General features: G+C 43.9%; 1 protein-coding gene across 1 annotated transcript in view; it reads right to left on the minus strand.

Moving 5' to 3' along the window:
• Positions 1 to 1,487: 1,487 nt before the first annotated feature.
• Positions 1,488 to 12,773, minus strand: part of LOC117935195 (SH3 domain-containing protein 19-like) — a 27,798-nt gene continuing 16,512 nt past the window's right edge. Inside the window, exons 4-15 of the mRNA XM_034857333.1 lie at positions 11,874 to 12,066; positions 9,828 to 11,102; positions 7,917 to 7,988; positions 7,022 to 7,274; positions 6,476 to 6,758; positions 6,061 to 6,252; positions 5,769 to 5,827; positions 5,264 to 5,514; positions 4,606 to 4,637; positions 4,055 to 4,226; positions 3,301 to 3,389; positions 1,488 to 2,222 (exon numbers count right to left, since the gene is read on the minus strand). Coding sequence (XP_034713224.1) covers positions 2,112 to 2,222; positions 3,301 to 3,389; positions 4,055 to 4,226; positions 4,606 to 4,637; positions 5,264 to 5,514; positions 5,769 to 5,827; positions 6,061 to 6,252; positions 6,476 to 6,758; positions 7,022 to 7,274; positions 7,917 to 7,988; positions 9,828 to 11,102; positions 11,874 to 12,066 — 2,982 coding nt within the window. The 3' untranslated portion in view covers positions 1,488 to 2,111. The remainder of the gene's footprint in view (positions 2,223 to 3,300; positions 3,390 to 4,054; positions 4,227 to 4,605; positions 4,638 to 5,263; positions 5,515 to 5,768; positions 5,828 to 6,060; positions 6,253 to 6,475; positions 6,759 to 7,021; positions 7,275 to 7,916; positions 7,989 to 9,827; positions 11,103 to 11,873; positions 12,067 to 12,773) is intronic.

Raw genomic sequence — 12,773 nt, forward strand, 5'->3', positions numbered from 1 at the left:
GACACTATGTTTTGGTTAAAAAATAATAAATACTCTACAGCCTGTAGTGTATTTAGCAAAAATCCAGTTTGGGCTTTAGCAAATGGGGGAGGGGCTTAGGAGACAGATTGGGCTTTAGCAAAAGGGGGAGGGGCTTAGGAGACCGTTTTGGTTTTAGTAAAATGGGGGAGGGGCTTAGGAGACCTTTTGGGCTTTAGCAAAAGGGGGCAAGAAGTTGTCATGTTCAGATTCTTTGGCTAAATCCTGGATCTTCGAAATCGTACCTACAGTAACTTTAATATCGCAGCTTTCAGTCTCACCCTGTGGGACTTATGCATTTACAGTATTTGACATTTAGCTTTAAATATTACAAAATATAAACATGTTTTAAGGTCTTTGTTTGAAAAGTGATTTTTAAGTTTTGTAAAGCTTATTTTTTTAATCTTTAATAACCTCTTCATTTAAAACTCTGTTTATAACTCATGTTTCTTTGCTTTCATTGAGCTGCATGCTCTTATTCCTATCCTATCTCTAGATGACCAATAAAGACCAGCCTTAGTGTTATTTGTGTAAAGTGATCTGGTTTAAGCTTCAAAGCTTTGAGAATGTAAAACTTTTTGGCAAAAGTTTCTACACAAGTATTTATCAGTGAAAATATGTGCATCACATAACTTTTAAAAATAGCTTTTGAAGGTACCTAGAGAGTCTTAAAACAAAACATTCTGACAGTTTATTTTAACTAAAATGGGTCTCCCTATAATTAAAAGTGGCAATTTTTTTTGGCTCTCGGACCGCTGAGCGCTACAAGTTAAAATCATTTAGGAAACAACCCAATCCAGAGGTGGCGTTTTCTTCCCAGCATGCATCAGCAGACAAACATCCGACTCAAAGCTCCTATATTCAGTTCTCCTCTGGTTTAGGTTCACGGTGCACTATGTTAAAGATAAATGTAAGTTTTGACTGAGTTAGTTTAAGGGATAGTGCAGATTCATTTGAACTGGGGTTGTATGAGGTCCTTATCCATCGCATGCCCCCCGTTCAGAGTACCGATACAGTTTCAGTTAAATTTTACGCTATATTTAGAATATTTTCACTGCTTTATCTGGCTGTCAGACGGCCGTTTACGACGGGAAACTGAAGCCGTTATCTCGGCTCTCTTCAAAGCCGCCAGACTCATTTGAGAAAACGGTTCTGCAAGGTGAAATGTTTTCGTCATAAAAAGGAGTCTGGCGGCTTTGAGGAGAGGTGGCTATCTAGCTGTCTGTCTGTCTATACTCTCCTGCAGTATTGGAAGGCATCGTATCCTCAGGTTAATATTGAAAGACATCCTCATCTACAAGATAAGGAACGTTACTCATACCACCTCTACTGGGGCCAGAGTTAAAGTTTGGGGAACCAGAACCAGAGTCGTCAATCACACCGTAATCACAACCACCACACTGCAAAACATCTGAAATATCCCTTTAAAGTGAATTAGTCCTCCTCTTGAAACCTTGACGTGTTTTTCCCAGTTCAAATACTGCAAGCTGGCCTCTTATTTTGAAAATGTATCTGACGCATAACACTTTTACCAGTCTATGTTAAACATCTGTAATCAGACCCAAAAAGAGGAAAAGTCACCAAACGGCGGCTGTTTAAAGCAAAATGTCCGATCCTGATTATATGTTTCCATCCGTGCCCGTCATGCGGATGGATTTGAACCATTAGTGCAGGATGAGAACAGGTGAGTCGCAGGACCTTCGGGGTTTTGATGTTCTGGGACCGTCCACTGGTCTGGACTAATGAACCCAACAGTCAGAGAAAGAAACAAAGTCAAATCCAGTCCAGGTGGGATATAATCCACGGAGCCAATCAGAGCACAGAGATGGAAGAGAGGAAGACGCAAATCACTGGCGTGAAGTCAGTTTTACTCCGTCGTTAAGGCGGCGCAGGTGCGTCCCGTTGTCAAGAGACGGTCCGAACTACCAATAAAATCTGAGCAGGCGGCCTTTGTTTAACCAAAACCTGCGCGAAAGGTTTTTGGGGGAAACGTTGAAACCCTGTTGAAGCCGAGTTCAGTATTCCCAGCGCTCCGTGTAGAGTTCAAAACCCACCAACCTGTTCCCGGAGTTTCCTAGTTTTCAGGGTTTTCCTCATGAGAGAAGAGAAATGTAGTTTGTAGGCACAATCCCACGCTTCCCGCCCACAACTCCCAGAATCCACTGCTCGTCCACAAACTCCACCTGCGTAATAATGTCACCAACCTGCAGGAGGAAGACAGGAGGACAGGAGGACAGGAAAACAGGAAGAAAGAACAATTGTAAGAAAACGGCTTCACTATGAAACAGACAAACTTAAACTGCCGTTCTGATAGTTTGCCCTCATTGATAAATGAACATTCCTCAACGTAACCCTCATGTTATCCTTGGGTCAAATTGACTTGTTTTCAGTTAATGTTTTGTTTTTTTTGTCACAAAAAATGGGACGTTGAAATTAGCTAAAACATGTCAAAATTAAAAATATCAAAAAACTTTGGGAAAAAAACTCCAAAAAGCACCCACAACATTGAAAAAGGGACAAAAATGTCAAAAAAAGCGATGATAATGTTGGACTTAAAGTGACTTTTTTTCATGGTTGACGGGAAGACAACACAAGGGTTAAAAGGCCAAAATAAATGTTAAATCTTTACGTAAACCTACAGCGAGTCCTTGCAGAGAGTCTTTACCCCTCGTGTTGTCTTCCCATTAACCCTTGAACTTACCTTTCCAGGTGAAAATTAAATTTTTTTGGTGCTTTTCTAATGTTTTTGTTGCTTTTTCTGATTTATTTGTCACTTTTCCAGCTCTTGGTGCTTTAAAAAAAAAAACTGCGCTGGTTTAATAACAGGTTTTATCCTTATTCTTGGAATTCATGGTCAATAAACCTCATTTTTTATCAAATTAGACATACGGTTTTAGTTAAAAAGGCAGAAATTATGAATTATTTTGACTAATAGTTAAGATCAGAGGATGTTGAGTGGATCTCAGATGGGTAGATGTCAAAGTTTAGTCCCGATACTGTTTGGAAACCATTAAACAAAATAATTCAAATTCTATAAGATTCAATAAAACACCCAAAAAATTCAATGAAAGTAATCATTAATTTTACCTGAAAATTTCGTATGGAATAATCCATGTTATTTATGGGCAATTTGGTTGAAAGTAATCCCTTTTTCAGATATAAAACGCTTTAAAACGGGTCAGTTTGACCCGAGGACAACACGAAATTAATGTTAAATCTTTACATAAACCTACAGCGAGTCTGTGCAGAGAGTCTTTAAACTTTCCCAGGACCCAAACGCACCTTTACCGTGAGCTCATCCTCGCTTTCTGCTGTGAAGTCAAACTTGGCCACGCCTTTAACCGCGGACTTCTGGCCTGGGATTGGCTGAGCTGGAAACAGGAACAGGAAGTTGTGGTTAGAGTGTGCGCTCACTCACAAAATTCCAGATAACACATTAACACTATTGTCAACAACAGGTGTTAAAAGACACAAAAAAACAACAACATTTATATAAATACATATATATAAATACATATATATATAAATACATATATATATATATATATACACAAACACACATATATATATATATATATATATATATACATACATACATACACACATACATATACATATATATATATATTTGTTATATAATAGAATAGAACTTCCACTGAAGTATCTGATACTTCCACCACGTGTATTTTATAGTTGATTAGACTATGCATGTGTTGTGTGTGATTGTGTGTGATGTGTATGCTGTGTGTGTGTGTCTGTGTGCTGTGTGTGTGTGTCTGTGTGTGTGTGTGTGATTGTGTGTGTGTGTGCTGTGTGTGTGTCTATGTGTGCTGTGTGCTGTGTGAGCTGTGTGTGTGTGTGTCTGTGTGTCTGTGTTTGTTTGCTGTGTGTGTGCTGTGTGCTGTGTGTGTGTGATTGTGTGTGCTGTGTGTGTGTGTGTGTGTGAGAGTGTTTGTGTTTGCTGTGTGTGTGCTGTGTGTGTGCTGTGTGATTGTGTGTGTTTGTGTGTGTGTTTGTGTGTGTGTGTGTGTGTTACCCTGGCAGGCTTGTGTGAAGGCAGCAGGGTAGATCCCCTCCCTGCCCTCCAGTCTGCCTCGCCTCCACTCAGCATCGATGTGCAGCGTGACCTGGATTAGCGCCCCCTTGTGGAAGGACAGGTCCTCTGCAGTCTGCCCGGGGAAGTCGAACAGAGCCACGGCCCACTCCGTCTGAACAAACCGGTTCAGCACAACAATAACGGCGCACAATTAATACACTAATAAGCGCATTTCATACAAAACAAATGAGAAAATCTGAATATAAACAACAACAAAAATCTGTGTTTCTGCAGGTTTCACAAACTTAAATTTAGGAGTTTTATGGATGACATTTAAGACTTGTATCACAATGTAAAAAATTAAAATAAGTCTGATGTCAGAGTCCGGAAACATTGTCCGAAACAATTCCCCGATTTCGTCATCGGCATTACAGGACTAGTGTCTAAACTGGCTACAATATAAACGCATGGCGGTCTCATTTGTAGTCGTAATACAGCGAAATATATACGACATATACAATATTTGGATTTCTCTTAACCCTTCTCCTCACCTCTGAGTCGGGGCTCTTTGAAGTTGTTGGTGCTGTAGTGGACAAAAAAACACAATTAAATTCAATTTTAAAGAAATCACAATGTTGGTTAGTTTTATCTGCAATAGAAATGATGTCACACGGTCACGTAACGTGTAAGCGTGTAACGCAATAACGCTAAAGGACAGAAGCCTTGGCTCTCTGCTGCAAAAAGAATGAATGCTCTAGCTGATGTGGTTTTTACTTTAGATCAATTTAAACAGAATTAGGAACGACACTCTATACAGCTGCCTTGGAGGAGCAAATAAGGGACATGATGAGAGAGAGAGAGAGAGAGAGAGAGAGAGAGAGAGAGAGGCTGTGCAGCTGCAGGAGTTGCTAACTCCGTCCATGCAGCTGACGTATTTAAGTGACTTTTCGGAGGAAAGGACGTCTCATCTCTCTAAAACCCATTGCCATGTTGCCTGTCTCCTCGCGTCTCTCCCTTGCCTCCTCTGTGGGAGGGATTAGGATGCGAGGAAGGGAGGCAAGTGGAGGACTCAAGGAGGCAATTTAAGGATTATGAGAGGCAACCATGGTTCAGATGCCTGCTTACACATGAAAACCAACTGTGCATTTAGGACACTGAGATATTCCAAAAGACTGAAGTTCAGCAGTTTGTTTTTACTTTTCGGCTCACCTGTTCTTTTTGTCGCGGTGGTCTCTGAGGCCGTTGGTTTTCCCGTTTCCCCCGGTGACGGCGCCGGCTGCGGAGGCGGCTCCACAACCTCGGCAAAGTTCAGGGGGAATATCCCGATTCGCCCGTGGATCTGGCCCCGCCCCCACTCTTGTCCAATGATCTCCAGCAGGGCGATGACGTCACCCTGGGAGAAGGTGAGCTCGTCGTCGTCCTCGCCCTCGTAATCAAACAAGGCGACGCACCGAGGACCGCTGCATGCACGTACGTACACACACACACACACACACACACACACACACACACACACACACACACACACACACACACACACACACACACACACACACACACACACACACACACACACACACACACACACACACACACACACACACACACACACACACACACACACACACACACACACACACACAAAATGTCATCTAGGCTTCCAGGAAATAGTTCCTGTACCGTTAAACGTCGGGTGTGTTGTTGTGTGTCTGACCTGACGGGGGGGGAGTCGGGCGGTTCCTTCTGCTCCGTGGGGTGCACAGGAAGAATAGACTACACCAAGAAAAATAAATTAAATTAAAGTTATTTCTTTGTCTCTTATGAGTGTTTGTGGGAAACATATCTAGAGCCTTTAAATGTAGTAGACTTACATTTAAAGTAACTTTTAATTTAAAAAAAAAAAGGAGCATATTAAGAACTACTTTTCCCAGAAGATACGTTAAGTTATTTGAATGTAATTGCTTTAAAGAGTAGTAAGACCAGGGGTTAACTAGCTGTTCTAATACCTGGGAGTCAGATAGGCTGAAGCCCTCCAAGGCCGATTTTGATTGGTTGTCCGGATCTGGAGCAGGTTCTGGTTGGATGTCCAGGTCTAGGAGACACTGTGACGGGTTGATGACAGACGTTTGAGTCTTCCCTTCACCTGGCGGAGGCTCTGGGGGGCTCGGGTCGTCCAGGACGATCAGGACTTCCTGTTTCTGAGACAACATTTAGAAAATTAAGACCTTGGAAATCAAACCTATGACAGGAGTGTGTGTGTGTGTGTGTGTGTGTGTGTGTGTGTGTGTGTGTGTGTGTGTGTGAGGTTTATATAAATGAGGCTTCAGATACAGTATTAGGGACCACTAAGGTCTATATAAAGAGACTTCAGATACAGTATTAGGGGACCACTAAGGGAAAATTCAGGATTTTTTGTCATACCACGTAGCTGGTATAGAGAGGGTGTCCAGGTTTAGGGCGGGGGGGCAGAGGTGGTCCCCTCTTTGATGCCCTCTGATTGGCTGATACAGACGAAGAGGACGGAGTAGTTTGTGAAGACGAAGACTGGCCGGCTGGGGAAACAGAGGGGGCGGGACAAGTTTTGGGGCGAGGAGGGGTCGTCTGGTTGGATGAGGAATTTGAGGTGACGGCTGGAGGCGGCGGTCGCCCAGGGGTGGATTTGATTGGTGGAGGACGAAGGGGGAGGAGCTTCGCACTTGAAGGCCTGGAAAGAAAGTGGGAGACTGATTTATGGCACCAATCAACAGCTTTTAAAAAAATAGAATAAAAGGAGAGTTCTAACATGTTCATAATGCTGCATAATCCAAATTATGAAAGGAATCAGACTAGATCTACAAAGCAACTAACTGGGAAAGTAAACAATTACAATTTTAATTATTAAAACTAATATGTTCTATTTTTATGGGACATTGAAGTCATGTTTGAAGGATTATTCCCCTCCTGAAGTGTTAGAAATCTCTTCCTCACCGCGGAGGGAGAGGAGGGTCTGAGGAGCTTGGGTTTGCAGTGCTGCTGGTTTCTGGTTTGGTCTGAATCACGGGGCCTTTCCTCAGGGCTGGAGCCGGTAGTTTGAGGCCCGGGCTCTGAACCAGGGCCGGTCCTGAAGGTCTGTGGGCTATGGCCGGGGCAGCAGCTGTGGGTTTGGGTGGGACTGGGTTTGAATCTGGAGGCGATGGCGAGACGCCAGTGGGTTTGGGGGCCAGGTGGAGACCACTTGGAGCTGGGGGTGCAGAGCAGACATCAGGTCACATGTCACTGCTCATATCAGATGCTAAAGTGACAACTTTAACAGTTAGGGACCATTTAAAGGTGGTGATTATCAAGGTAACGAAGGTAACTAAATGCTTAAAATGAAGACAAAGTTAGGAGACACGTAAAAGAATAAACTACTAAAACAAAAACAGACACAGTGAAGTCATTTTTTTCCTCTTTCTCTTAATTTATTAAACACTAACGCTCTATGTAGCAACCGATAAAGCAGCCTGAAGAGCTGCATGATGGGAATTATCTGTCAAGTTGAATAATCAGTTGGCTTGGCTGAAAACACACACACACACACACACACACACACACACACACACACACACACACACACACACACACACACACACACACACACACACACACACACACACACACACACACACACACACACACACACACACACACACACACACACACACACACACACACACACACACACACACAGCTTCTCTTAAGGGAATTATTGTCTATATTTTGATCCAACTCAAAATCAGTTTATATTGCATCAAGTTGATCCAGACTATATTATTATATATATAATAATATATTATTTCTCTCTCTCACACACACACACACACACAGATACACACACACTTACCGCTGGCTCTGCGTGGTGATGTCAGTGCTGCCGGTTTGGTCGGGACACCTGGACGGCCGCTTCTCAATTTCACTGAAAATAAAAAATAAAAATAAAAAACAAGGCTGAATTTAGACAGAATAACAAACCGTGGGGCGCACTAACGTCTAAAGTTTGGTCTCAATCAGCTGGTGAGCTTGTGCTGATCTGTTTACATGAGGGTCGGAGGAAGCGTGCTGCTTCCTGTTTACACTGCTTATCAACCAGATAACCCGAGTGTGTAGCTGCTGCTGATAAGCTCCGTTTAGCTCAGAGTCGTTGAAGGAACTTATTTGCTAAGCTGCTGCATTGGTTGCTAGTGTTGATTATTTTGTCAGGTATCACCACTGTGAGGCTTCGTAGGGACTGTATGTCAATTTACTTCCTAGGAAAGTACATTTTGATGTTGTACGGACATACTGGGGTCAGATTTATTTAGCAGCTTTTGATTTAACTTGAAAATTAAGTGTGCTGTAAAAAAAGAGCAACGCCTGTATATTTTTAATCGTGGATGAACTGTGTTCTTCTAAGTTAGTTCTGGCCATAAATTAAGATGCAATCACCATAAACTGTGGCCATAAATTACAGAATGCCATCGTACTTTTTGCAGCTGTAAAATTCAGTTTTTAACATTTGCACATCGTTAGCCTCGTTCAGCCATTCACAGAGTTAATGAGGGATGAAGTGAACGGTAGAGTGAAAACAAAACGGCATTTGAGTCGGTTTCTCAGGCAAACTTTGGGGAATCCGGCGAGATTTTGTTGAGCTCGACTAGTTCAATATTTGAACAAAGTCTCGAGTGTTTGAATACATAAAGGAGTGCTGGAAGTCTTAAAGGAGTCTCTCTCTCTCTCTCTCTCTCTCTCTCTCTCTCTCTCTCTCTCTCTTTCTCTCTCATATTCACTGTGATATAAACACTGTGATGTCAGTGTCTCTGATTGCCTCATTATTAAGTACTAAACAGAGTGTCTTTGTAATCTCAGACTAAACATCTCAGCTCACACTGGAAGAAAAGGAAAAGACTGAAAAAGACTGAGAACTGAAGACGCAGACGGAGGAAGTGACTCTTCCTTTCTGCCTAGTCTGACATGACAGATCCCAATTATGTCTGCAAATAAAACTAAGTGTACTGTGTCTAATAAAACCCTAAAAGCACGGAGAGTCTCTGCACTGAACTTTAAAGCCTAAATATTGACTTTGCATGTCAAACAGTTGCGTTGCTGACCACTTCAAAAGGTCCAGTGTGTAACGTGTTTGGTTGTTCACTAACTTCACTAACTTGTCCTTTTCATGAAGATTTTCCACCACCATCAATTTCAAGTATTCCTTTTGGCTTGAAAATTTACATTTGCCTTCACATGAACTGGAGTAGAAGCTCTGGTATTTTTGGTTAAAGATCCACTTGGAAGTTGTTCACAAAACGTTTATTTAATAGGAGTTTTCCTTTTGTAGTTGGTAGGACAAAAACTCTACCTAAGATCTAAGATCTAAGGCTGAAATTGACAATTATTTTTTATTATCGATTGCTTTCTCTGTTAATCGTTTACTCTACAAACTGTCTAAAAAGAGCGAAAACATCACACAGCCCTAAAAGGCCAAGTTTATGTCGCCAAATAGTTAGTGTGGCCCAATAACCAGTCACCAAACACCCAAAAAGTATTGTTTTAATAACACATAAGTCACAGAAAAATAGCTTATTTAGAAGCTTAATCTGAGGATTTCTTTGGATATAAAAATAATCGATTGAGTAATCCATTCATCTTTTCAGCGGCTTTGTCACAGTGTTTGAATATTATATCACAAGAGAAAATATTTAATGACTTCTTTATTACTTTGAATACAAAACCAACTTTCCAGCAACTGTCTGACTTGAAAGAAACTAACAGCACTCACCAGTTTGGTTTGCAGCGTACTGCTGCGTCTCATCACCTCCGGCCTGAGTCTCTGTCGGCGCTCCACTGCAGACCTCCGACGAGGGTCTCGGGGGCGGAGTTAGGGGGACATGCCCAGCTGGCGTGATCTTGTCCTGGGGTTGTCCTCCTAGGCTGGTCCTGGGGGCGACTGGAGGTCTGGGCGGAGGTTTGGGGTCGGCGGAGGAAGGAGTCTCACTGACAGAGGGGGCGAGTTTGGGTGGAGGAGGCCTCGGGGCCGGAACGGGGGCAGAGGAAGGGGTTCCAGGCGTGAGGGTTTCTCTAGCAGACTGTGGTTTGGGGGATACTGCGGGTTTTACCGTGTTTGTGCAGGGTTCGGGTACCAAAGCTGGAGCAGATTTCAGGGCGCCAGAAGCTGTTGGAGGGTCCGTTTTGGTGCAACCCGAGTCCACCGTGTCTACTGTCAAACCCCCGTCCTCCCAGAAATCTTTGCTGGATGGTTTGGGTGCATGAGAAAGATTTTTGGGTTTTGGGGCGACAGTGGGAGGGACGGATTTGGCTGGTTGCCCCAGGAGACGGGGGCGTGGCCGGGGTTCAGGTCTGTTTGCGACCTCAAAGTCTCTGGTTTTACCGTCTGCACAGCTCCCATCAGCCACCTGCTGCTGCTCGAAGGCTTGTATCCTCGCCTTCAGGGTAGCCATGTCCTCCTCGTCCTCGTCGTCCTCCTCGCCCTCGTCTTCCTCCCCGCTCTCCGATTGGCTGTGCTCACTGCTGTCGCTGCGGCGCTCGGGGAAGCCCCAGTCGTCTGCGCTGAAGGCCTGGAGCAGCTCCTGGAGGTACTTCCCCTGACTCACGTCCCGGTTGGCGGCGTCCGCTCCCGCGCGGGCCGCTAGCGTGGCCAAACCGTCCTCTCGCAGTTTCACCAAAGTCTGAACTTTGACGTCGCTGCCGACAGGCGCGCTGAGCCTGGAGCGCAGGCGGGGGCGTGGCCTGGGACGCTCCAACGGCACGTGAGAGGAAGCGGTGGGAAGAGCGGCCGCGTCAACAGCAGCTGACGACTTATCCCATTGGCCAGTTTGAGCGCCAGAGGTTGAGCTCAAAGGGGAGCAAGGGTCAGTGAAGAGGTCGCAGCACTGTGTGTGAGCGGAGGTGTGTGTGAGCGGGTGTGTGTCTGGTACCACGCCGTCACCGTCAACCGAGGGTAGTGCTGATTGGCTGGAAGTGATGACGTTGGCAACGTCGGCCGGTTTGCGAGGGAAAGGGACAGGCGGCGGTAGTGGTCTCACTGGTCTTCTTTCTGCACACAAACACACACATTTTACATAAATAACTACACTAAATATGAATGATTTCGACACGTAGTTTGGGACTTCAGGAAGGAATACAGCAGCGACGTTGTGGACAACTCTGAGACTTTCTCCTACGGCAGAGACTGAGACGAGATGGCGAGACGGGAGAGGACGGCGGCAGAAACAAACCTCATGAAAAGAAAAGGAAAGAAAGTTGAGTTTCAAAGCCCTTCAACATGTTTCTCTCCACAAGACTAGAGTTGTTTGCATCATGTACTGTCAATGTGAACGTAGTTAACACCAGAGTATCTACAGTCTTGAGCGTTTAAAAACCGGGAAAATATAAATAAAAAGTACATTTAGAGCATAAACAACGAGCGATTAATCCCACGTTAACTACTGAACACTAATGCAGTTAATTTAAATTGAAAAATCTATTGACAGATGTAATATTAACCCTCGTGTTCTTAACTATTAATCAAAATAATTCATAATTTCTGCCTTTTAACTAAAAACGTATGTATAATTTGATATAAATGAGGTTTGTTGACCATGAATTCCAAAAATAAGTGTAAAACCTTATTATTAAACCAGCTCAGGTTTAAAAAAAATAAATAAAAACAAGCACCAAAAGCCGGAAAAAGTGACAAAGAAATCAGAAAAACAAAAACAAAAAAACAACAGAAAAAGCGACAAAAACACTGGAAAAGCACAACACGAGGGTTAACAAAGTAAAAAGCTCAAGCGAAAAAACAAAAACCAAATGAGCACCCTCTCACCCTGAGAGTCCCGAACGATCTGGGGTTCAGGGGCAGATCCCGGGTCAGTCTGCGTGGCGATGGTTATCGTAGAAGCTGGGCGTGATGAAGATGAGGAGGAGGAGGAGGAGGAGGAAGGAGGAGGAGGAGGAGGAGGAGGGAGAACCTGCTCCTGTGTCTTCTCCCTGATCACCTCCTCATAGGACGGCGGAGGCTGAGGAGGTGACAACACAACAACACAACAACAACAACACAACAACAACAAAGGAGAATTAGCGCCAACGTGCCCAGCTGCAGATTACACCCATGTCTGTCCAGACTCATCTAATGTGATGAGAAGACTTTGAAGCAATTTTATATAAAGGCATTAAGTGTATTTTTTGGCAAAACGTGGCACTTTACATCCATCTTCAAAACAAACACTAGTTGGATTGTTTGTTCCTGAGTTATGGCGTTGAATGGTGTTTTTTTTTACACTGTCACAGAGAAGTTGACCGTTGACCTTTTGGACGTAAGATGTCTTCACTTAATCATTTTATCTATTGATTTATTAAACATTTATGTGAACCCTTCGTCAGAATTAACATTGGGACTCTTGAGAAATGGCCCAAACCGCATTTTGGGAGTTACCAGGGACCTTTAACGTCCAAAATCTGATTAGTTCATCCTGGAGTTTGTGCCAAATTTTGGGCCCAAACATCTCAACCTCAACAATGGCCGAGAGAGAGAGAGAGAGAGAGAGCAAGAGAGAGAGCGAGAGAGAGCGAGAGAGAGAGAGCGAGAGCGAGAGTGAGAGAGAGCGAGAGAGAGAGCGAGCGAGCGAGAGAGAGCGAGAGAGAGAGTGAGAGAGAGCGAGAGACAGAGAGCGAGAGAGAGCAAGAGAGAGAGCGAGAGAGAGAGAGAGCGAGAGAGAGAGAGAGC

Source organism: Etheostoma cragini, chromosome 19, assembly GCF_013103735.1.
Source record: "Etheostoma cragini isolate CJK2018 chromosome 19, CSU_Ecrag_1.0, whole genome shotgun sequence".
Classification (NCBI taxonomy): Eukaryota; Metazoa; Chordata; class Actinopteri; order Perciformes; family Percidae; genus Etheostoma; species Etheostoma cragini.